Consider the following 26,020-nt stretch of genomic DNA (forward strand, 5'->3'; position numbering starts at 1 on the left):
CTTCCCCTGCCAAAAAAAAAAAAAATCATTTGTTAAGCCATATTTCCTACCATTATAATCCCCATCCTAACCTGCAAGAGCCACCAGTCAAGAAACAGTGGTAACCTAGCTAAGACGGTCTGAGGATAAAACAGATTCAAGGCTTGTAGAGAGACATAATAATATCTTTTATTAGGCTAAATGATGCAACTGAAAAAAAAAGCAAAACAGCTTTGGGATAGGCAGACCTTTCAAATCATCTGTCTTGTCTTCCTCCAACCATACTAGCTGATCTAATAATACATCACTTCTACAAACAAACCTCCTGAGTTGAGACATCTCTACACCAGTATCAATATACAGGGCACACCCTTCTAATACCTTAAAGCCCAAGACACTCACACATAACTACTTTTCACTGCAGACACTTGACATTTACTTTTGGGGAAGGGGGAGGAAAAGAGGGAGAATCCAGAAGCATAGGAACAACTTTAACTGTATGACCACACAGTGTTTTTTTCAGCTTCCACAAGGAGGAAAAAACCAAATCTCACTACAACATTGCCAACGTTCCAAGTCTCACGCTGTCTGTAGCACACAATTACCAAGGATCCCTATTTCTTGTGCAATAAATACAATGAGTGTAAGGTTGGTATAGGGAAATCTTGTGTGTGTCTCTTGTGCATGGAGAGAAAATTCAATAGGTCTTCCAGATCTACTTCCTTCTATTTAGGAGGAAAAAAAAAATAAAAGCAGGGAGGGAAGCAGGCAACTTTTTTTCTTTTTTCCCCTTTTCCTAATTAAAGATTTAAAGTCCATTTTAAAGAGAAACTGTGCCTTATTTAACAGTGGCCTTAGTGAAGCTTCCCCTTAATGCTGTAACTGCTGCTGAGGGAGGTGACAGAGCCACAGACACCTAATCAAAATCACCTTCTAAAGGTTTGGGCTGCTCAAGCCATAAGAATAATTGATAGAGATCAGAAACTGTAGTTTTAATAATCTAATTGGTCCCATATTGCCCAAACTAGCTCTAGGGCTGGAACAATTAAAAAGACTTTTTAATTTGATTATCTAGTGGTTTTAGAAAATGTCTCTTTCTTTTCCATTCCAAACCACAAGCCTTGCAGACTTATTTTCCCTGCAGTAGTAAAGAGCCATCATAATAAAAACATAAACCTACTGCTTCTTACAGGCTTTACATGCCAATCAGACAACACCATTGTGATGAGTACTTCCAGCACGGTAAAGGTGGGCCACAATAGGTTTGTGACTGGGTTTCATGATTATTACTCATTTTCTTCCAAGTGACTTACACCTTCAGTATTTAAACGGAGATAGTGGTGTCTAGACTGGGAGTGTTCTGCCAGGCTACGTAATCAACTCCACGTCACCAAAAGCTCCCTGCATGGAAATGTGTGCTGGCAAAGCTGAAATGACTAGGAAAAAACTCTCTAAGAGCAAGAGAAGAGTAAAAAGCACAACATGGCAGTGCACCTGAACCTTCCCTGTGGCCTCCTAACACAACCATTTATCCCAAGCCACTGCTCCACATGTCTCTGGCGTACACACGGCTGGGGTTGCAGAAGCCCCAAGCTTGGCAACTAATGTCATAATTTATCTGAAAATTACATGCCAAATGACTCAGGTATGTGAGGCATAACTATCGGGAATCATGGCTAAGTTAGGCTTGGGGAAGGGTGATTCAGAGGAGTCTGGCACAACCAGCCAAGTTTTAGTCTGTATACCATTTTCCTATTTTGATTGAGAATAAAATACATCCTTTAGTTATCCTGGTAAAAGTCTTATTGAGATAAACATTTCCTATACACTCCATATGGGTATAAGATACTTTATGTAAACATTTTTATCTGCACTGAAGAGTAGTAACAGCATAGTAACATGTAAAAATGTAACATCCCAACACTAACAAATGAGCTCCTAATTCAAACACAGTCATACTACCAAAATTTCCTTTGTCATGTAACTTTTCCACTTGCGGAACAAATTCTGGGTACCCAAAATCGTCTCTGCAGACAAGCTTTTGGTTTACACTGGCAGGAGGCTGAAAAGTTTTACAGTTGAGATGGAGCAGCCTTTGTATACACAGTAATGATAATAACCAACTGACAGTGTATCTCAACTTTAATGTTACCTTATTAGGCAATTAAAATGAAGTTTTATTGGTCTGTAACTTTTCTCCAAAAATACTTTTACTGTTTTGTGCCATCTCTTCAGAATCTCACAGGCATTTTCTCTCATCTTTCACTTGTATATCCCTATTCTAGTCTCTGTAACTCACTCCTGTAAGTAAAAATGCCACTGCTGTCAATTTCAAACACCATCTGGTTTGAAATCTGGTCAAGCAGAATTAAGCTAATTAAGGCTGAGACTCATCTGTTCATTCATTGCTGTGCTACAGAATCTAGTTCCTTCTGTAACAGTATGCTTCAAAATAGAAAGTGTCACTTTAAAATATATTTATTGCCTGTTTGGCCACAGAGATAATTGATTTCAAATTGTGCTATGATTTTGCTAGTACCAGCATGAAAAAAAGCTATGAGTTGTGAACTGTCCCATTCATATCCTAAGGATATTCCCAACCCTTTCTTCGCTGACTGTTCCAGCAGAAACATCTAACTTATGTGCTTTATTCTCAACCCAAATTTGTCTATTATGCCACAAATATATTAAAAGAACCTGATATTAAACCAAACAAAAGTCCAAGAATTGTTATAAGAGTTTAACATGGCTACCAAAAATTACATGGGATTACCGAGTAATTAGGATTACTACATTAACCCTGAAGCAACAGGAAAAATTAGCGATACTCACTGTACCTGTTACAGGACAGGGAGAGTTAAGCACAAAAGTGACTTGCTCAGAACAATCTCCTAGGCCAGCAGAAGACCTGGGAACAAACTCAAGGCTTTTGAGGTCTCAGTTAAGTAGCCTAATCAATATACCTAATAATTATGGCAGAATACAGACCTCTGGAAGTAACCTCATGGTTAATTTACAGGTCTCAGCCTTGTCATCAAACTTACTATTACCTCTTTGATCTAAAGACTGAAATTTTAAAGTCTCAACCTGTCAAGCCTTATACATGAAGTATCAGATTTAGAGAACTGAGTTTTACACCCTATTTCTTACCCACCCAAAGAGGGGCATCAAATGCCACATGGTCCCTCCCTGGACCATGGATGAGAGCTCTGATCCAGGGATGGCACACAGCTGCACCAAAAAAAGAGCTGGCACTGGGCAGGACTTTGTGTCCTAGGTGCTACCTGCTGCCAGCAAACTCCTCTGCTCTCCCCTCTCAACACGGCTCTCATTTGGGCTGGTGACTCAATGTGCAAGACCCCTCTTCCCCAGGATTACATGTCAAGCAATAGGGCTCTTTCTCACACACAGCGGAAAAAAACTGAGGAGTCTAAGAATATCCACAGGAGTATGGTTTAGTTTTTCATAGGAGAAGGGTAATTGCTTGGGATCCAGAACTCACTTGAGGTTGTGGCTTGTGCACAGCCCAGAATGATGAGTACCTTTTCTAAAAAGAGCCTGCAAAAACATCTTAATTCAGGCCACACAGTCCTGGTTTAGGGTCTCCACCACTCCCATGGCAGGCTTTGATCCCTTGCAATAGCATTGCCTGGCCTAGATTACAAACCAGCTGTGTCAGAGGGGACATACATGAGATTTTGCCCTGCATAAATCTGATTCACAGATGCTCTTACTTAGCTCCAGACATGCCAGAGGGACCCAAAGCAGCCAGTAAACCTGGCCTTCCTTATGCTTCTCACAGACTGAAGAAAATTCACCCTCTTTCATTATGTGGGTGGTACAAACTTCATTCAGAACTGAAAGGACACTGGCCTGAAAGTCATTTTCAGCAATGGTGTCAGTGGTACTTTCTTATGATCTAGAAGAGGTGGGATGGCAACAGAACAGCCTTAAATGGCTTTTTTATGTCCTGTATTTTAACACATTAAACCTGGCATTCTTGGTAGCATAAAGCAAGGCTTTAATATTATTGTACAGCATTTTACTGAGCTGCCTATTAGCAAAGGCAACTCAAGTTCTATGTGGGAGCACCCGTAACAGACACATCCATGACATTCACTCAGTAGCAAAACTGTTTTGACGAGCACATTTCCCGACCTTCTCCAAAGTATGCAAAATGTCAGCTCTCTTACACACATCTCTGAACATCCAACTTTCCAGGAATTTGCCAAGTTTCTCACACAGGCTAATAAACACCTTTGTGGGGTGCATCTCATTCTCATTTGGACCAGTCATCTATTACCAGCTTTTGCCAATTAGGCGGTTTGCAAGGCTAAAAGAACAAAAACCAAACACAACCAACCTCCTCCCTCAAAACAACTGATGCAGAGCTTGACTTGCTCTGTATTCGACATACACACACTTGGGTTTTTTTGAATAACCACTTTAATGTGGGAATAATGTTTATTCAGATCTGTTTTAAGATGCTGTTTTGTTAAAGCGTATTTGTAATTGCAAGGCTGTAAACAAATTAGAGGCTTTCTCGTTCCTAAAATCCAGTCTTACTGTGGTGAAGCTGGCAGTAATAACTGTAATTTATTTTAGCAAACAGCACGTTCTGACTGGGCTAGAAAACAAAGCCTATTTGCTCTTAAAAATAACTGCCTTTGAACTACCTCTCCCCTGCTTAAGAGTTCTGATTGAATCTCCTTTTTCCCACAGCACTGGTTCAAGCTGCAGGAGAGATCTCACAGCAACAAGAGCCACAGCCACCATCCCTGCTCCTGTGAGGCACCCCTCTTCCTGGTCCTGCTCCTTTCCCAGGGTGACACTTGCTGTGCCCACACTGGAAATGAGCAGGGCCACTTAATTATGCATGTTTGCAGCTCAACTTCACTGTCTCACAAACATACAGACTTGAGAAAATAGGAAAGTAGAAAATTCAGTTCAGGTTGTTTAAGTTACAGCTTGATTTGAGGGACAACCAGAATCTCTCCGTTTCCTCAGAATCCTGGATTCCATTAAGAAGAATCTCATTTGTCAGCTCTAAAGCACAATAACTACACACACATTAATAAAGTTTTGAGCTTGTGTTTGGGGATTTTTTTGTCACTGTGGAATCCAAGTTTGATTTATTCTGAACACCCATTGCTTTCTTTTATGCAGCAATCTTCCCCATTCATATTATCTGAGGGAACTTGGCTGAAAGCCCTTTCTAGATTAGCTGCACTCTTTTATTTAAACTTACTTCTGAAATGTTTAGCATTTTTTCAGCTAAGTCACCTCACACAAGTCAAATTATCATTACTCCTTTTTGTTGTCAAGGAGCAGTAAAAAGTCACAGCCTCCTTGCTGCGACCCTTGCACTGCTGTGTGCTGCTGCACAGGGAGAGGACCCTTCACCCCAGGGACCTGGCAGGGCTTGCTGGGCTCAAGAGGTGACCAGCTAGGCAGGCTCTGCTGAAAATCAGGGCTTGCTCAGCCCAGGTCTTGGGCAACTCCAGAGCACCGAAGCCAGCCAGGCAGGCTGATAAACTTGATAGAGCAGGACAGAAACTGCTCTGCAGAGCAGTCTAAGAAGGAAAGATGGGCAAGACAGACCAGAAGGAAGGCACCAGGCCTAGGAGAACTAAAGAATGGACAGGTGGGCGGGTACAAGAGAAGTGAATGCAAGCTGTGGGGAGGCAACATCTTTAGCCAAGCTCAAGAGAGTGGAAAAGCCTAGAAAAGCAACAGTGGATTGCTATGAAGGACAAAGGGAAAGATGAAAGAGAAGCAATATTTAGAGGAAAGCAAATAAGGAGTTGCACAGGAGGGGAGTGGCTAAAGTGAGAAGGGATGAATGCAGAAGGAGAGACACAGAAGTGGAAGAAAAAATAGATACAAGTGAAAGATGCAATGAGATAAGGGTGTCGTGCATTGGATTAGACAAATATAAGGAAAAACTGAAGAAAGGCAGAGTTAAAGCTAAATGGAACCTACAGGAAAACTGTAGCTGTACACATTTTTGTAAGATATTTTTGGTTTTCCGGCAATCCAGGCCTGACACATGCATGCTGTTCTAGTACAGAACACTAGATACACCCTGGACACTTACTGAGGTTAGCATTAGGTTTTCCAAAGGAAAAAAATTAATAAAATCAAATATTCAGAAAACTGCTGCTGACACTATCACACTTTCACTAAATCACCTTGTCCTACCAAGCCCACTCCTCCCTGGCCCTATTAGCAAAACCAGTTATCCACTGGGAATTTGCCCAACTACAGATCTCAGGATAAGCTGCTATAAATAACGTAACTAGTCACTTTTTAATTCCAAAGACAGTTGTAAAAAAGGCATTATACCTCCAACAAGCCCATTTTCCTTCGTCGTCTCCATTTTAACAGTGGATTGATTAGATGCCTTCATCTTTGAGGTATTAATGGATTCCAGGAGGGACACAAATTCTAGAAAGTTAGACTCATTAGGCACTTGTCCTTCTTTAGCTTCTAGATCTGACTTAGAAGTTGGTAAGGTTTTTTCTTTGTCAGATACCTCCATGAAATTCTTACTCAAAAGCACATCCGTTCCGCTGTCTACGCTTAGCACTCGCATGTGCCTCTTTTCATGAGCAGTTCTACAGGACTGCGGGTCTAGGTTCTGCAGGTCTTCCTTAGAAGTTAAATCCACAGTCTGGACATTTTCAGAAGCATTCTCCCGACTTGGATCTGAGCAAGTGTTAGTTTCTAAAGGACTATTTGCTGGATTGCTATGTTCCTTTACTGCATCACCCGATTCATAGCCAGAGCATTGGTTGGACAACAGGTCTGCCTTTAAAGCTTGTGGAGTTCTTTCACTTTCACTAACTTCTGGGAAAGCCTTACCTTTACTGTCATCAGACAGGTCAAAAGTGATAACAGGGATTCTGAGCTGTTCATTAGTTTGCTGACTTGGCCAACCTGCCGTAACTATACCAGACTCAGGGGCTAAGCTCGTTCTCTCAGTTCCCAGAGCCTTTAGGTGGACACAGCCTGACAGGTCTCTGAGGGTGGTGTTTGGTGTAGTGCTCATTGTGATGACAATTTTAATGGGCTCACACAGCTGGTCTCCAGGAAGAGAGTTGTCCACAACTGCGACAGCAGTCTCATTGTCTGAGCAATCAAGGTCCTCATGGATATTACTGCCATTCCAAGAACTTTCCATGTGCTCGAGATCTTTGGTTGCAATGGCATTGCACTGTGGGCAGTAACTGGTAAAGCCTGACTGTGGTGATACATCAGGCAGTTTCTCTCTTTTATAGCTTTTAGGATTACTCAAATGGTCTGAAATAACTGAATTTTCACTGTCCCATGGCTCTGAAGAAACTCCAGTCCTCAAAATATCACCTTGCGATGAAGAAATATTGGAGAAGTTTTTAGCTACCTCCCTGTCCACAATAATATCTTGGGATCCATGCTGTCCGTCTCCTGCTTCTTCATGTATTCCATTACCAGAAAGTATTTTCATAGCAGCTGGTTTTGTCGCTACTGGTGATGTGGTGGCACCTGAAGCAGAGGCTGTAGAAACAGGTAATATATCTGTTTTGACACAGGGTGAGGTAGATGAAACTGGTTGTGCTGCCTGATCTTCTAATACTGTAACACCTAATAAAAAAATATATGGGGGTTAGGTCTCACAAACATGAACACTGTGCATTACTGAAGTGCAATCTTTAGCTAGCAAAATCTGACACAGAGCAGAGCAAAGGAATCACAGATGATGTAGATGATTAAAACAGCACCTAAGCAAGCATCTTTTTTGTTAGCTACACAACATAATACATTGTGTAGCTATATAATATGTATGACAAATTATAATAGCAAGCTGGAATCCTTCCATCTCAGGACAGGTATAGCAGCATATCTATTTAATTTAAATAATCAAAATAGCTCAAGAAACAGCTAATATTAAAACAAAAATGTTTTACAGAATTATCCCCATTTAGAGATAGATGAAAGAAAAAGCCAGTTCAGCAGAAATTTGTTGCATCATTTTGTGCCATTCTTAAATGGTCCCATAGGATATGGTGATTAACCTTAATAAAAAGGAAATATATTGAAACTTCTCAAGCACTGGAACTTTAGGCAAAGCAAGATGTGCTGGATTATACACTACAGAGCTAAAGCTCAACAATCACAAGAGGAGTCTACAATAAGAAGGTATGTAAGAGCTTTAAGATGTGATCTGATCATTGGCTTCCTGGTTTAATGCTTTGCAGAGGCAAAGAGCTTCCCAAGGATGAGTGGGGAAAGCTCTCTCATCTATCTCTCTATGCCAAAATGGGGAGAGCTACTTGCATGCTCACCAAAGGGCTGCATCCCAAACAGCTTGGCTGCCAGCTAAGAAAGCTTAGTCTGTTAGAATTCTCTTGAGATTCTGTTTTCTCAAGCTTTTCTATTCAGCTATTAACAAGACGCACAATGGAACCTGCTGTGGGTCCTCTGTGTCTTCTTTTTTGTGTGTGTGTGTGTGTGTTTTTTGCAGCAAGCAATGATTAAACAAAAGTTTAAAGGGATTTATAAAGCCTTTAAGATACCTCTGAGATCTTCAATAGTTTCCCGTGTTGGCAGCTCCTAAAAATAAAAAGGAACACACAAAATTAGCACAGGCATTTATTAAATTATGTTGGAAAACACATCTATCAAAGCAATAGCTACCTAATCAAAGGTTAATTACAGAATTGGTAAGTTGCTTAACATCACAGAAATTTGGACCTGTACCTTGCATTAAATGCAAGGGGTGGGTGAGAGAGATGGTTGTAGAACAGTCATACTCCAAATTGCATCACTGCAATTGTGTGTGATGCTTGGGGAGGGGGGAAACAAGATTTTTTTATAAAAAACATTTTGCACTGCCTAATCCAGGTTTTTTTTTCTGTTTTCAATCATTAAGGAATGCAATGTTCTGTTCCATGTTTCCACCTATGTGTTTCCAAAAGACTAAAATGCAGTTTGGTCTCCAGTAATTGGTAACGATTTCTCAGTGGAAAACTACAGGACAGACCCATTAGATTAACTTAGAATCATTTATATTGCAAGGAAGCTTTTGAGTTCATTTAGTACATATCCCCTCTGCCATACACACACACTCAAAGCAGGTACAGTTAGAGCAGGTTGCTCAGGCCATCTCCAGCAGAGATTTGAATATCTCCAAAGATGGAGATTTCACAGCCTCTCTGGGCAATCTCTTCCAGTATTTGACCACCCTCTTGGTAGGGAAAAAAAAAACAAAACCAAAACCCAACCACGCACAAAAAATATTAAATCTAATTAATCTAATTGGAGCTTTCACACCTGCAAGTTGCAGCCACTGCATTTTATTCTGTCACTGGGCACCTCTGAGAGTGCTCAGTCTTCTCTGCATCTTACCATTATGAAGCTCTTTTAGCCTTAATAAAGGGTTCAGCCTTATAAAGGCTAAAACATCCCATCTGCCTGTCCTAAAACATCATGTACCTCACTCCCCAATGACCCTGATGGCCTCTGCTGAATTCTCATCAGCAAGTCAATGCCTGTGGGAACTCACTGGGGAGCTCAAAACTAGCACAATACTCAGAGAAATACTTTGGGAATCTAAAATCAAAAGCATAAGTGGGTAACTAGAAAAAAAGTTCTTGGGAAAAGTTAATGTGGCTCTTTTCTGGCTTACAGGCACCAAAACCAAGAGGAAATAATAATTATATCCTAAAATTTCATGGTGCTATTCTGGCAGCAAGAACAGGACTAGGTTTGACAAGACTCAGTCTACATGTTTGGAATCCCAAGAAGAAATGCGTTTGCAGAATGGACAAATACCAGAATACTAGGGAATCGGACAGGAAAAAAAGGTAAAAAATAATTCACTTCATAAAAGAAAACAACTAATAAAATAAAATTATCAATGTCTGTGAATCATACAGATGCTACAAAAAGGTAAAAACACTCTGGGAAATGAGGACATAGTTCTGATTCAGAACAGGAGATCATTAGTTTGCAGTAAATAGGGACACAGGATGGGGGTGGAGGGATATGAAGACAGAATGAAGTATCAAGTTGCTACTTATTCAGAGATCACTAACCATCCTTTGCACTGACTGAGGCAGGAGTCCTGTAGAAAAAAATAGCATGGGATCACATAATTAAAGATTTTATCACAGTATACATGGGGAGTAATTTAAGATTACACAGACAGCTTTATCCTGTTTCTTAATTTTTGAATACCTAAATTTTTCAGCCTTCTCAGTGTTCCTTCCTATTTTTCCTTTAATAACATCTACATACATCCCTTTCATCACCTCGTATACTATTAATTTAGAAAACATTGCCAATGGCATGGAATGCACATACATGTATTTTGAACCTCTGGTAGACTAGATTTAACTAAAGAGGGTTTATGCTTTGTTTAAATACTCAAGAGATGTTAGGTTAATTTTATAAGCATAAGTCCAGTTACACAAAACCAAACTATTAATGCTCCAGGAGCAGATCCTTTCTGAGGCAATGACAGGTTACTCTGATTCTATTAGCCTCTCCTTTCTCTCAAAGCAGCCATGAAAACTAGTTGTTCTTGCCAAGATTTAGTAAAACCACTTGGTATCTGCAGAGCAGACAGACCTGTCTTAAGAAGTTCAGAATTACATATACCAGTTTCAGGTTTGTAAACCCAAACCTTCAGGCCAAGGCTGACTGACAGCAGTGATATACACAGTGGGACCCACAGAATAACCCTTCCTCCTCAAGGCAGACCTACACTTCAAGTGACCAGTACTTGGCAATACAGAACTCTGTGTGGTAAGGTGGAGCAAGCAGATAAGCAGGACTGCACGAAATGAGGACACTATTACAGAAAACTGCACACTAACCATTGCTCCAGGTGAGTTCTCCAAGTCCACAGCCTGTACCCTTGAACTATCATGAATTGTTTGGGTAGAGTCATCTTGGTTGGTCTCACTGATGACACCATTATCCCTGCTGTTATTGCTGGAAAGGAAGCAAATGAAAAATAACGCAGTGCTTTTTACCACAGAGGATCACAGTGTCTTTGGAAAGAAGCTGAGGAATAGTAACAGAATAGAAAAAAAGTAAACACAGCACAGTGAAGTGACAGCATGTTTTTCCCCCTCCAATGCTAAAAGCACAAGGGTGAAAAATATTGTAGCCCCTTTTTGCATCTCCTTCCTCACCAAGATAATCTGATAAAACTAAATTAAAAAAAAAAATCCCTCAATATAAAATATCTCTGGGGTCTTAGGAAGTAGAATATTGCTATAAAAAATACAATGTCATCTCTTCAACCCCCTGATGTGTACATAATTTCATTTACCTTGCTTGAATTTGGGCTTTTTAGTTTGTGAGGTTGTTTTTTCCCCAAACACTTATTTTTAAAACCCTGCAGCTATATATAAGCTATAAAATTATTTACCTGAAGGTATCACCTTTCCACAATTTTATTATGGTTAGATGGCTTCAAAAAAACGTGCTCAACCTCCCAACTACCAGGGCCTGTTTAAAAACTTCTGGCATCCATACTAAGTTCATTATTTTCTGATCAGGTACTAAATAATGTACCGTTATGCCTAGGACCTTCTAGAAGGAATAGTTACGTGATTTAACAGCAAGCTTTTAAGCCAAAATAAAGGCAGCGTAATGAAAGTTTGCATTCATTTCTCTAGCCAGTGAACAGGGAAACACTGAAGTTCTTGTTTAAATTTGAGCCAGCCTAGAACAACTGATGAGCCTCTTAAATAGCTATATCCGACATAGGAAATAGCATTGTGGACTGGTGAGAGCTAAAGAGGACTAGAACCTGAAATCCATCAGCCAATCCAAAATAAAAACCTTTTATGGTTAGTGACACACATAAGAGGCATTTCTGAAGAGTCATGATGCAAGTAGACCTTGCCACACCTAGCAATGTCACTACGAACATGCATGTGTAGAGACACAGAAGCACAGTAGGTATACAAACAACCTTAATACTACTTAGCTTGCACAGACTAGCAGTAGCAACTGTGAATGCACCAAAAAATACCTGAAACTCTCGTGTGTAGGGCTCTCTGATGAAGCCTGACTGGTAGTTGTAACAAGCCAATTTAGTTTAAGCTTTGTTTGGGCTTTTCTACGCTGCCATCACTATTAGATGTACCTATTTCAGCATTTTTCACATCTCTCATAACACCCAGGAACACTGGAAGCTACTTGGCAGCTTCATTTGTTTGTATGACTCAAGGTTGAAAAACCAGCAAGAGAGGTCTCCATTTATACCAAAAAGCGTACCAAACATTCTACCTATACACAAATCTGGCAAATGTCAGCACTAGCCCTTAGCCCAATGCTATTTTTATCTTTAACAGCATCTCAACCTGGAAGCAGCCTTATTGACTTTGACTATTTGCAGCAAAGACACAGTATTTGAATCGTTAGCTGAGGGGCTGCAAATACTACCAAACGCTCCTGAGAAATAAATATGGTTCTAGCTTTCTTCAAGAACAGGACCATAAAAATATCATAGGCAGTCACAATAAAACATAAAGGGGGAAAAGTGACTTACATATCTAGATTTGACCTGAGAAGGAAGTTACTGTAAGCACACAAAGGCAACATGCACTCAGACTTCCAGAGCTGTGATATTAGAGCATTTTCTTTGCCAATGGGTACATGCTACTTCCTCTCCTCCACTCTTCCCAGCAGATAAGCACAGTATGAAGAGGAAAGATCAAGCATTTAAGGCTTCCCCAGAAAACCTGGGGGAAGTTTTCTCCAGGATCTTTTAGCACTTCCCAGATGGGTCTCTGCCTTCATTATGCCCAGCTGCTGCCCCACCCTCTGAACCAGGTGCAGCTCTGCCTGCTTCTCCACAAGCATGCTGCAGTCACAAGATCTGAAAATGCTAAGCAGGTTTTCAGGAGTGCCATTCCTCACACAACAGTAAGGAGTCTTCCTACAGCCAACAGGCATTTCTGCTGAGCAGTACCACAGAGCAAACTCATCCATTTTACAGAATATACCAGCAATGTGCAATGAAAACATTACCTATGATCTGAGGAGTGAGCTGTGTTTCTGTTTGGAATTTCTGTATCTTTATGTTGCCGTCCATCTTTTCTTGATAGCTTTTGTTGAATTACTTCACCTTTATCAAACATCAGGTGTAGACGGTAACTGATCACCTTTATCACTGTGAAGAACACCGTCACCAAGCTGCAGTATGCAAACACCGTAACTGAGTTTGCTGGAAAAGCCTACAGAAAGAAATAATAAAGAGACAATCATAACAGTTCATTTTGAGAAGATGCCACTAAGTTTTTAAAAAGTAATTATTCCTTATTGTCTAATAGCTGTATCTCTATTGAGTTTTACAACAAGAAGCAGTGCATTCTCATACAGAATAGTTGAGGTCTGCTCACTAAAAAGGTCTTTTCAAATTTCAAACCACAAGTTTTATTCTTCTTTTGATTAGCTGTGGAGATCACTTATTTCCTAACAAAGTCATTCCAATCTCACAACGGACAAACATTATAAAACCTCTTAAAATACTGCATTCCGAGGATAACGCAGCTGCAGCCTTTCCTGAATGAGTAACTGATAAAAATGCAGACACAAAATGAAACATTATGAACAGGAAACTAATTTTGAAAAATTCTACCATCTGATCCTGCTTCTCAGTTATGATTTACCAGTAAAAGGCTGTAATTTGATCTCCTTTTTTTAACACCTCAAAACATGTTCCCAAGTATCTTTACCACTGAGGAATTTTAAATAATTAATCAGGACTAGTCAAAACAAACGAATAAAATGCATTTGGAGAGTCAGACTCTTTGAACTCTTTTCATAAAGTCCACTGCTGTTAATTTGCAGCTGTCTTTGATCTGTTTGTTGATCTGTGATGAGCACCATATTTCTTAGTCATTAAGATTAATTACAGTTCAACTATAGTCTGTAAAGTTCTTTCACAGACATGACATACTAACAACATTTTTGTATGCAAATACTTCCTTCCAGTACAGGGCAAATCATAGCAACAGACATTTGGTAGTTACAACTGAAGGCCCAAGCCTTTATCATTATACATACAGAACACCCTTACGTATTGTGGTCATGCAGTTGTAGTCTCACAATGAGTTTAATCTCTCCTCAGGTTTTTGGTTTTTTAAACAGACCATTATTATATTCCTGCACAATTTGTAGTGCAGGTGGAAGGGAGAAGAAGAAAGATTTTCAATGCTGAGGATTTCCTAAAGCCTACTGAAGCAAGAATGGTCTTTACTTTGGGCCTAAATGTATCATTTTAAGTATCAGCACTTCAAGTAAAGGAGCATTTGAATGTAAAAGATTAGAATTCTTTTCAGGTTCATAAATAAACCACACTGACCACACAGGTGAAAGGAAGGGAAGGAGGCACACTTACTTCATCTCTGAAACAAGTCACTGCATTTATCTTGATGTTGAAATGAGTGTGTTGAATCATTTCTGTGTTATTACAAGCAAGTGGATTGCTATTCTGCTGCTGCTTTTGGCTTAGTGAGACTTCATACCTTCACGATGCATATGTGAAAGTTTTCAAGTAAATCCTTTTTTATGACTATTCTGATTCATATGCAAAGAATCTATTGCACAAAAGTGGAGAAGCTATTTAGCGTGTAGGTACTACTAACAATCCTTAATAAGACAGACATTACTTTCTACAAGTTGAGGCTTAGTTTTTTAAGAGTAGTTCCTGGTACTATGTATATACCTACACTAAGCATACCCTTCAGTTATTTAGCAAATCTGGGCCAGAAAATATCAGTTTGCAAGGCACCATGCTCTCAGGGTATACGGTTTGGAGGATGAGGGTGAAGAATTTGTGGTTTATGACTAATGTGTTTACAAAACATAAGTTTAAAATGGCTTGTTTCACAAAGAATGATAGCCCATTATCTATAATGAGTTGTTCAAATGAGAGATTTGTTTACTTTCCAATCTCATTAACTACACACTAAAAAGCACAGGCCAAGCACTCATTATTAAATAACAACTCAGAATGAGCCACTACAAAATAAGTGCTCTATAGGTGACATTCACAAAGCTTAATAAATATTATATGAATAATGTCAAGAGGGCACAACAAAAATAGACTTCCAGTACTGCAGTCTAAGCATGCATACAGCTCACTATAAGAGAGAACCAAAGGAAGCTGCTAGATTTCTAAGTGGAAAAGGGGGCCAGTTTAAGCAACCACTGAGTGCCGCATGTCTTCATCCCTGACTTGTGACTGGATCTGTTGGAGAGCTGGGCCCTCAGCCTGCCCTTGGTTTCCCTGCCCACGTGCCAAGGGTACATAGCACTGCCCACCATGTACATGTTGTGTAGGCTCACAATCCCAAGCTTGCCTATGTATAAGGCAGCCAATGAATCCTTAATATTCGGAATCTTGGGACAAGCTAAGTAGTACAAGCCAGCAGGTTGGTCCCTGCCCACACGAGTAATTAGGAGAAAGATGAAGCCAAGAATGGAAAGTCCTCAATTTTCCAAATCAGGCCTCCTGCATAAGGATGTAAGTGTCAGATGACTGCAGTTGGTGTTCCCAGGTATGTATAGGTGAAAGCTATCAAATCTGCTTGAGCTAAGGAGGAATTAAGTTATAGACCACTAAGGAATTGTATGATACATTCACTTTTGATGCACTATAGTTATAATTAGCCCGGTTTCCTATGGAAACGAGGTTTTATAATCACACCATGTGCCTGTGTACTCGTGATGTCTTTCCATTCCCTCTAATGAATAACTTTGTAATAATTCAGCTACTTTCAGCTAACTTTGAGAGAATACACTCCACTGGGATAAGATCATAGCAGCACACCTCATGTGTTAACAAGAGGAACCCATTCAGCCCTCTGACCTTTTGAATGCCACCCCAGTGAAACAAAAATCTTCAGCTGAGCTGACATCTTACTAGAAGCTACAAAAAAAACATCCACAAATTCACTGGAAGTAAGATTCATGACATCCCACCACAGGTTTCTGTGGAAGCTGAGCTCCAGCTTTCTTTGGTCTTGCCCGATTAAAAACTCTACCATAACATCCTTTGTTTCCCAATAACTTCTGTTATACCACCTACCAGAACAGCATGGGGTCCCAGGGAAAAATGCAGGCTGGTGCGTTCCAAATGTGCCCTTACTATCGGAAATGCAGAGAGAGTTGACTTACCCATAGGAAGGGGCTTGTGCCAGCCCAGAGATTGCTCCCAGAGGAATGTCTAAATTCTTCTTCACATATCTACTAACATTATTTGAGTATCACAAAGGCAGAGGAGACTGAGGCATATACTTGCTAATATAAAGGTGTGTAACTGTTAAACAAAATACCACACCCCTTGTAAACTGGACAGAATTATTAAAGTCACTTAGACCCACATGTATCCCACCTGATGCTTAAGCATCTGAGGCATCTAAAGCAAGACAGTGCTGCATCTGGGCATCACTGCCTTCTTGTGATACAGAAAACAAACGAGGGAACTTCCAGATAAATATTCAGTTACTACCATAAAGCTTGCAAACGTATCAGGGAGATTCAGTATTACAGCCAAAGAGAAGTTTTTTTGTTTTAAACTTGGCTGAATTGATAACCAAGAGATGTCCATCACACACCATGGGAAAACAGGTAGCAAACAAAAATCCAGAGGTGTCCACTCAGTTAAAAACGTGCATCCTACTACTCAATAAATACAGTAAGTAGAGTGTAGCTTACCTCTCCCTTGTAGAGGTATATGTATCCCTACTTTTACAAAGGGTTAAAGTTGGGTAAATCATGGCCAAATGGGACACACTGCAAGTTTTATTGCAGTCTACCTCCAAGTTATTTATGTGCCCACACCCTTATACTGCCAGGCTGTGCTTCTCCTATCACAGCATGACTTGAAGATCTAATACATAAGAACTAACAACCCTGTAAGTTCAAGGGCTTCCTGTCTAACAAAAGGCAGAAGAAATGCTCACTAAGCTGTTCTGGGGACTCACTGAAATGTGGACATGTATTCTCTTGTGGCTTGTAAAATAAGCTAGAGTACAAGCATTCCCAAAGTGGCATGTCTGCATCACTAGTGTATCACTGGGGCTGAATTCAGCCCAGCAGATTTATATAATAATTACCATTCTTTTCATGCACAAAATTACCATTCTTTTCATGCAAAAAAAATTCTCCTGGAAGGCATGCTAAGGCACATGAAAAACAACAAGGTGCTTGGTGACATCCAGCAGGGCTTCACTAAGGGGAAATCCTGCCTGACCAATTTGGTGGCCTTCTATGATGGGGCTACGGAACTGACGGACAGGGGTAGGGCAGATGATGTCATCTACCTGGACTTGTGCAAAGCATTCGATATTGTCCCACATGACATCCTTGTCTCTAAATTGGAGAGACATCAGCTTGATAGGTGGACCACTCAGTGGATAAAGAACTGGCTGGATGGCCACACACAAAGGGTTGTGGTCAATGGCTCAATGTCCGGCTGGAGACCAGTAACGAGTGGTGTCCCTCAGGGATCGGTGTTGGGACTGGTCTTGTTCAACATCTTTGTCTCTGACATGGACAATGGGATTGAGTGCGCCCTCAGCAAGTTTGCCGATGACACCAAGCTGTGTGGTTCGGTTGATACACTGGAAAGAAGGAATGCCATCCAGAGGGACCTTGACACGCTTGTGAGGTGGGCTGATGCCAACCTCATGAAGTTTAACCATGACAAGTGGAAGGTCCTATACCTGGGTCAGGGCAATCCCAGGCACAGCTACAGGTAGGGCAGAGAAGAGATTCAGAGCAGCCCTGCGGAGAAGGACTTGGGGGTGTTGGTCTATGAGAAAATGAACATGAGCCGGCTTCAGTGTGCACTCGCAGCCCAGAAAGCCAACCATATCCTGGGCTGCATCAAAAGGAGTGTGACCAGCAGGTCGAAGGAGGTGATCCTGCCTCTCTACTCTGCTCTCATGAGACCTCACTTGGAGTATTGTGTGCAGTTCTGGTGTCCTCAACATAAAAAGGACATGGAACTGTTGGAACAAGTCCAGAGGAGGGCCATGAGGATGATCAGGGGACTGGAGCACCTCCCATATGAAGACAGGCTGAGAAAGATTGGGGCTGTTCAGCCTGGAGAAGAGAAGGCTGTGTGGAGACCTCATAGCAGCCTTCCAGTATCTGAAGGGGGGCTATAGGGATGCTGGGGATGGACTCCTCATTAGGGACTGTATTGATAGGACAAGGGGTAATGGTTTAAAACTAAATGGGAAGTTTAGATTGGATATAAGGAAGAAATTCTTTACTGTAAGGGTGGTGAGGCACTGGAATGGGTTGTCCAGGGAGGTTGTGAATGCTCCATCCCTGGCAGTGTTCAAGGCCAGGTTGGACAAAGCCTTGGGTGGCATGGTTTAGTGTGGGGTGTCCCTCCCCATGGCAGGGGGTTTGGAACTAGATGATCTTAAGGTCCTTTCCAACCGTAACTATTCTATGATTCTGAAACACTTGGGAACCCTAGACTGTTTGGTGGAATAAGATATTTAATTCTTAATCTCTTATGAGAATTGACATGGCAAATTTAGAAAAGATCTCACTACAATTTTGAAAGTTGATTTTAACAGTGGTGATGCTCCAAGTAATATCCCATTTATATTTTAAATCATATATTTAGTACTACAAAGGATAAATGAGGAGGAAAGGGAAGAGGTGAAAACAGATCTGTATTTTCAGGGGTGGGTAAGCTAATAAAGGAACCATTAGTACCAAAGCAAGCTGTGCTGACAAAGCTAGAGAATGAAATCCTCAATCCATACAACAGAAACAAGTTGATACTGTAAGCTTCCCCACGCTACTGTCAGCACATCTCTGCTGAGCCAGTGTGAAAAATCTAAAAACAGCTGGATCAGTTTTGCCATTTCATTCAAATCAAACTGTTTCAGAGAATTTCTTTGACTGTAGTGTGATTAAGATTATCCCAAGCAAATGAAAATCTTAAAGATTTTTTTTTAAACTCTAATTTGTTCTGACTTGCCATTTCAAGAAATGTCAGTGACTGCTTTAGTCACTTTAGTCACTGAATCCAAAACTATTGGTGTCAAGTGGGTAACATAAGTATCACCCAACCATTACTGAATATTATAAATAAAATTCCCCAAAGAAAACAGTCAGTTAAAAAGCAGGTTCAAGTTTCTAAGTGGCAAGAACATACATCTTGCAAAAAGTTTACAAAGCCCAACCACTTAAAAGCAAGAAAACAAATACTTAAGGACATCATTCCTTTCAAGCAGCAGTGTAATAATGCATTATTCTTCTCAAGAATAAAGAATTCCCAGAGCAGTACATTAGGCTCAAGAACAGAAGTCCTGCATTTAACCAAATGATTTGTCAGAAATTCAGCCACCCTGCAGAAAAGGCAAGTCCATCTAGACAGGCAAAGATGGAGCCTGAGAGAGTGCTGTAGATAAGTTAGGTTTCCTCCATTTCCCTTTAAATAATGTCCTTCTGTTTTTCACCTTAGCTCTGACCTACAGTCTTTGTACCCAGTGTTCCTTTGCGGAAACCTGCATGCCTCCTTCATGCTATTAGTTCAGAAGTTTCCCACAAGGAAATACATATTCTTCCAGTTACATACTTACATCAGTGGCGGGGTGGGAGGGGGACGAGAAGTTAACTTTTACCCTTTATTTTTTTATTTATCTTTTATCACACATACCACTGTGACAATGAAACCTACAATGCAAGATTCTTGCTGGTTTGCGCAGGAAATAGACCCTATCCATCACAAGAAAGCATATTGTTACCTGGGTTCATTAACTTCACGAGTCATGCTCACAGGAATTCACTGCAATCCATGCCACAAAATACAGTATGCCAGTTGATTTATTAAAAATACAAGACTTGCTTTTCACTGGGATTGCAGAGAGATACATGAGCACTCTTTGATTTTGAAAATCAAGCCAATATCTGGCCATGTAGGGCGAAGAAACCTATTTGAAACTCTATCCAAACAAGAAAAATTCGACAGAACTTAGTTAAGAATTTAGTTGAGTCACTGTGACAAGTAAAGGCATTGAAAATGGAAATTGTTTCCAACATTAGCAATATTAAGCTACTGAAACCCACACCAATAAATAGATGCAATGATCTAGCAAATGATACTTTTAAGCTTTTCTTACACAGTAGGAGAGTTCACAGAAATAGAGCAAAAGTTTCAAATTTTCAAGGATAATAATTTCCAAGTCTATCAAACAACCTCTAGTTGATGAGGTTATTTATTTGCAATGTTTAAATTTCAGCACAAATGGAGCTGCATGTCACAAAAAAAACCATGTGACTCACCAATGACATTCATCCAGGCATATTAATTACACTGTATTTGGATTTTTCCATTTATTTACCCTTCTTAGGAGGTTAAGACTGGAGCAGATTTGAAAATAAAACGTCTCTAAAAGGGATTTTTTTTCTAACGAACGTCCCGGCAGTTATTCAGCACCGGCAGTGACCAGCACTGCACCTCTTCCCAAGTTACCTTTCCCAACCGCTTCAGCTGGGGAAGAGGTCCAGCCCCGACCTATGCGCCCACCCCATCCACCTTCAGACACAAGTCCTCACGTACAGCCCGGCATGCCTCGTCTTTAACCCCCCTGGGGTCTGTTTATTCCCTGTCGCACTCCCGCACTCGCAGCTCCCGCGTCAGGGCCGCGGTCCGCTGCGCCCTCCCCGCTCCCCTCCCTCCTCGCCTTCCCCGCCGCGCCGCGGGCCGGCTCTCACCAGGTGCATGGCCATGGGCAGCGTCAGCAGGAAGAGCCACAGATAGAGGTGGCAGCTGTTGGTGAAGGCGCCCTGCTCCGGGTCGTGGTACCAGCCCCCGGTCAGCGCCGCCCACACGCCCTGCCCCACCAGCCGCGCCGCCGGCGACACCATGGCCGTTCCCCGCCGCCGCCGCCACCGCCGCCGCCCCTCAGCCGCCCTCCGCCGCCGCCATGCCGGGCGCCCGCGGATTCTCCCATGGTGCCCTGCGACGCCGAGCATCCCGCCCGGCCCGGCCCGGCCCGCCCCACCCCGAGCGCCGCCGCTACCGCTGCCACAGGCCGCCCTCCCCCGGGCACGACGCCTCTCTCGACCCCGCAGAGGTGCGGGAGCGCTGCTCCACTGCCGGGCCTGGGGACCGCGTCCGGGTGCCGGTAGCGGGCGGCTACGCACGGAGGCCGCAGGGCGGAGAGAAGCAGTGCTGAGACGCTGCGGAGGTGGGGGGCAGTTCTGGCGCGGCGGCGTCCGTCACCGCGGTGTCCCGCCCGGCTGGTTCACAGGTGCAAAAAAACGAGCGGTGAAGAAGCAGCAACGGCGTCAATGGCTGGGCTGCGCTCTTCAGCGGTCACACTGCCCCAGCCGCTTTGCTTTTATTGCTAGCTGTTAATTCAGCCTGGTGCATCACGGGCTTCCGAGCTTGAGCTCTGACCGGCGCTGGTGACGATCTTTTATGTTGGTTTGAGCTGTACTTTGGGCACGCAGGTGTGAAAAGTCCCTAAAAGCCATTCGTTTTCTTTCAAGAATGAGTTTAGGATAAAACAGTGTGCTTTGTGCTAAGGGATTTCATGGCAGCTGGCAGCAAATTCACAGAGCAAAGGGACATGTCAGTATGTGAAGCAGTGGGGAGTGTAGCTAGAAGATAGATAGGGCCAAGGACAAGCTTTGAGCAGGATAGGCCAAAGGCAGTGAAAGATGTGGCATAAAGATACAGGGCATATCCCTGTGGGACACTCCTGAAGGATGAGGTGTAAGGATGGGCCATGAATGCCAGAGCTGATTCCACACAGCACTCCCCCCTCTCACCCTCTACCCTCAGAAAATAGTTGTAAACTTCAATTATACATCTCTCATCAACCCCTTCGAGGGACTTGCAACATGTACAGACTTTCATTGCCATCAGTCTTGAAAAGGATGCATATAGAAAATGGAGGCAGCCAAGAAGCTTGAACATCACTTCACCAGATCTACCCTTCTTCTGTTGTTCCTGACTATGGCTAGTTCCATGGGTTCCATGCTATTCCGGCATGCTTTGCATGGATTTTTTAGACAACAGCAGGAGACCAAAGATGCTATTAAACAACCATACCTGGGAGCTAATTAAATGCTTCTCAGCTCACTTCCTGCTATTGCAGGCATTGTGGTCATGCTGTATGCTTCTGTTGGCTTAATGGGAGGGATTACACAGCAGGATGGACAAGTAGCTGGGTGAGGGGAGAAAGAGCACCGCCTCCTTCAGCGGTGCAGGCACCCTCCAAATTCTGTGGACCTACAGCCACAGGGCCTGACAAACACTGCTCAGTGCAACCTTGGTAAGCAGCGAGCTGTCTTAATGTGTATGAAGGAGGTGCAGTCCCAGCAGTGCCTCACTACCTGCTCCTGTAAACACACCTCATCCAATCCTCCCCATTGTCCAGTGGAAATTAGAAAGTTTGTTGCTGCAAATGTGATCACTGAGTCAAGTGCAATAGCAAGAGCAAAATGATATTTTTCTATGTGCAGGGATTAAAAATGTTAATTTTTAGAAACTACTGAAGCTGTTTTCCACACTGGCAAATAAGACAATTTACCTGCACAGCTCCAAAAAAGAAAGATGACTAAATAAAGGTGGAAATGGAAAGCTTCTTCAAAACCTGCTCTCTTCTGAATTTTGGCACTTCCAACAGATGTTGGTTATTATTTGGAAGCCCCAGGTAATGCAGGCTTCATTGGAGCTGACGTAACATTGCATCTTGTTAGGGTGACTTGTCTGCCCACCACTCAAATCTTTCAGCTCTTCCTCATCTCTGGATAACGTTGACAACAGAAAATATTTTGGTGTAATGGTACTTGCAGGAATGAAGGGTTCCTGTGGTTCCTGCCCCGGATACATGTACTGGGCACAGGGCAGATGCACAGCCCACTCTATACGGTTGCAGGGGTGCCAAAGATGCGGCACGTTTTCTCTCTCTCGGTGCCAGTGATGGGCAGAGCCGAAAGCTTTGCCGGCGGTGTGTTGCTCTTCCCAGCGGTGACTCCACTAGGTGGTGCCACCAGAAAAGCGATGGCCCTCCACGGGGTTGCCCGTGACGCGGTTTCCATCATTACAACTCCTAGGAGCCGCAATTACACCCAGATCCGAGCGTGCTGGATGCTGAAGAAACACTGAACCAAGAAGAACCCGAGTGCAGCAGCTGCTAGTAAACAGTAGCACTGCAGAGAGCGAATTTTGGAATAATAGTTCTAAAGAAATATTTATACTGTTCACTGTACCGCAACCAATACCTTTGCTAACCCCAAACATTCCATACTTAATTAGTTCCTGCAGATTCTTTTAGATAACAGATCAAGTTCCAGGTGGAATTTGTGTGGTAGCACGCTTGTATTACAACACACTGTATGGCTTTTATAATAAGGCAAATATGCAGATAAGGAAAAGACTTGTAATTAGCTCTCTGAATAGCTGCAAGGCAATCTCTTATATTAAAGGAAATGGGAAAAGACCGGATAGACATGCTGGTTCTGTAGTCTTTCTTTTTGGTAGCATTGTTCAGTAAGTAATTTTCTGTGTAATTTTTGCGCATGTATAACTATAAACATGGTTTAGACTGTGGGATAAACAAGAATTTATGATTTTTGATACTGTAATTCATTTTTTTAAGTTACTGTCTTTATTTTTTCAACCTTAGTCCTGTGATACACAGCTGCCAGTTTTGTATTTACATAGGGATGCACAGTGCTCTGGATGTGGGTTTTCGTGCGAGAACTCACCATTCACCACGCTGGTTTACTCTGCCAGGCAGTGTGGTTTGACACCTTCCCCATGCTTTTCCTACCCACCCATGGGCTTCCGCTGGCAGCAGTGATCAGCTCTGAGGATGAAAACCCATCTTTTTCCGCTTTGAGCCATGCTTTCTACAGCGCTGACAAGAGGAGGGTACATCCCAGCCCAGACACTTCCTCTAACCTCCAACGAAACAACTATTTGTAATTTAGCAAATGATGCATTTTTTCCACCTAAACCCAGGAAAATCTTTATCCAGAAATAGCATATACACAGCACTTGCTATTTCCAGACAACCTCTTAACGAAATAACTGTGTGGGATCATTTTAGTCTGTGTGTAGATGGGGGACCAGGCATGGGAGAGAGTCCATGAGCGGTGAAGGCGGGTGGAAGAGGAAACACGGACTGAGGAAGTGTGTTTTCTTCAGAAACTAGTGGGTTTTTTCCTAGTAAAGCCCCAAGACCGCGCAGTGAAGGAAAGGAGAAGCTGCCACTGAAGACGAGGTCCAACCCTTGACCTGCTCTGCTGCTCCCGAGGGAGAAAGCAGGCTGGGCCGGGCGCCTGAGGGCGGCCTGCACTGCGCGCCGCGGCCATCCCGGAGACCACAGTTCCCCCGACACCATCCCCGGCTCGGAGAGGGGTCACCACTGCCCCTGGCGGGGTGGGCCCGTCCCTGCCTACTATCCCCTCCCCTCCGCCGGGCGGGACGGCAGCGACCGCCTCAGCCCCGCGACCGCCGGCGCGGCGCCCCGCCCCTGCCGCGGCGCCCGGAGCCTGCCAGTCTGCGCGCGTGGGAGGGGCAGGCGCGGGCGCCCACCTGCCTACACGCCCGCGCCCTCAGTCCTGCGGCCCCACGTGACGGCCGGGGGCCAATCCCCGGGGCGGGGCAGCGCGCGGGGGCGGGAGGGAGGGCGGGGGGCACCGCCACTCCCCTCCCCGCCTTTCTGCGCCCGCGCTTGCGCCCTACCTGCCCGAGACCGGCGGCGGTGGCAGCAGCAGCGGCGGCAGCAGCAGGGGCCGGGTTGGGTGAGTCCCGCCCTTTCCCCTCCCGCGGCTCCCGCTCGGCGGCTGTGGCGGCAGGTGAGGATGCGGCTGGGCGCGCGCCCCCGCGTCGGCGGCCGCCGGGGCTGAGGTTGCTGCCATGGCTGTGCCGGGCGCTGGGGCGGCGGCCACCGCCGGCGGTGGCGGTCCGTGCCCGCTGTGGACAGCGCTGTACGACTATGAGGCGAGCGGCGAGGACGAGCTGAGCCTGCGGCGGGGGGACGTAGTGGAGGTGCTGTCGCAGGACGCGGCCGTGTCCGGCGACGACGGATGGTGGGCGGGGAAGATCCGCCACCGTCTCGGCATCTTCCCCGCCAACTACGTGACCCGGCAGCCCTGCGGCGGAGCGGCTGCGGCGGGCAGCGGCAGCGGGCAGAGGGACCCCCCGGGGAGCCTGACGGAGATCGACTTCCAGCACCTGGAGCTGCAGGAGATCATCGGGGTGGGGGGCTTCGGGAAGGTGTACCGGGCCACCTGGCGCGGCCGCGAGGTGGCCGTGAAGGCGGCGCGGCAGGACCCCGACGAGGACATCACGGCCACAGCGGAGAGCGTGCGGCAGGAGGCCAAGCTGTTCTCCATGCTGAGGCACCCCAACATCATCGCCCTGCACGGGGTCTGCCTGCGGGAGCCCAACCTCTGCCTTGTTATGGAGTTCGCCCGCGGCGGCTCCCTCAACAGGGCCCTGGCCGCCGCCGCTGCTCCCGGGGCCGGGGCTGCCCGCGGGGGCCTCCGCATCCCCCCGCACATCTTGGTGAACTGGGCGGTGCAAATTGCCCGCGGCATGCTTTACCTGCACGACCAGGCCATCGTCCCCATCCTGCACCGGGACCTCAAGTCCAGCAACAGTGAGTCCCGACCGGGGAGCGGGGTAGTGGCGTGGGAGGGAGGAGTGGCCTTCGGGCTGCCGCGGGCGACAGAGGCGACAGCGAGGCAGTGTGCGTCCCTCTGCCCGGCGAGAGACTGGTTGGGCCCGGAGGGGGCCCGGCATGACCGGCCTGCAGGGGAAGCGAGTGGCCAGGCCTGGACGGGCACGGCCCGGGAGGCTTGTTTCACTGGGAGAGGGTGTTGCAAGTTGCTTGGGCACCCTCGGCAGAGGCTTGAGCAGGCGGCAGTTTGGTTGCCGTGGCTGTGAGCTTGTTCCGGAGTTGTTACAGAAGGCAGGGAGAAGAGAGTTTACCTGTAGTGCACTCAGAAGTCTTGGTCTCTCGATAGGAGCTCATTTAAAGCG

At 44.2% G+C, this 26,020-nt stretch overlaps 2 protein-coding genes across 4 annotated transcripts in view; one reads left to right on the plus strand and one right to left on the minus strand.

Moving 5' to 3' along the window:
- Positions 1–20,932, minus strand: part of LOC133218856 (pecanex-like protein 2) — a 46,908-nt gene extending 25,976 nt beyond the window's left edge. The window contains exons 1-5 of one of the 2 annotated variants that reach the window (XM_061365667.1): positions 20,731–20,931; positions 13,009–13,214; positions 10,839–10,956; positions 8,535–8,571; positions 6,325–7,602 (exon numbers count right to left, since the gene is read on the minus strand). In XM_061365667.1, the coding sequence (XP_061221651.1) occupies positions 6,325–7,602; positions 8,535–8,571; positions 10,839–10,956; positions 13,009–13,214; positions 20,731–20,883 (1,792 nt within the window). In that variant the 5' untranslated portion in view covers positions 20,884–20,931. Of the gene's footprint in view, positions 1–6,324; positions 7,603–8,534; positions 8,572–10,838; positions 10,957–13,008; positions 13,215–20,730 lie in introns of both variants that reach the window. The other variant, XM_061365668.1, reaches the window with a different exon arrangement.
- Positions 20,933–24,792: 3,860 nt separating this feature from the next.
- Positions 24,793–26,020, plus strand: part of MAP3K21 (mitogen-activated protein kinase kinase kinase 21) — a 39,510-nt gene continuing 38,282 nt past the window's right edge. For both annotated transcript variants that reach the window (XM_061365669.1, XM_061365671.1), the window contains exon 1: positions 24,793–25,637. In XM_061365669.1, the coding sequence (XP_061221653.1) occupies positions 24,893–25,637 (745 nt within the window). In that variant the 5' untranslated portion in view covers positions 24,793–24,892. The remainder of the gene's footprint in view (positions 25,638–26,020) is intronic.

The sequence above is a fragment of the Neopsephotus bourkii genome, unplaced genomic scaffold, assembly GCF_033783945.1.
Source record: "Neopsephotus bourkii isolate Nb327-2 ecotype Australia unplaced genomic scaffold, CSIRO-AGI_Nbou_v1 NB_1292, whole genome shotgun sequence".
NCBI lineage: Eukaryota > Metazoa > Chordata > Aves > Psittaciformes > Psittacidae > Neopsephotus > Neopsephotus bourkii.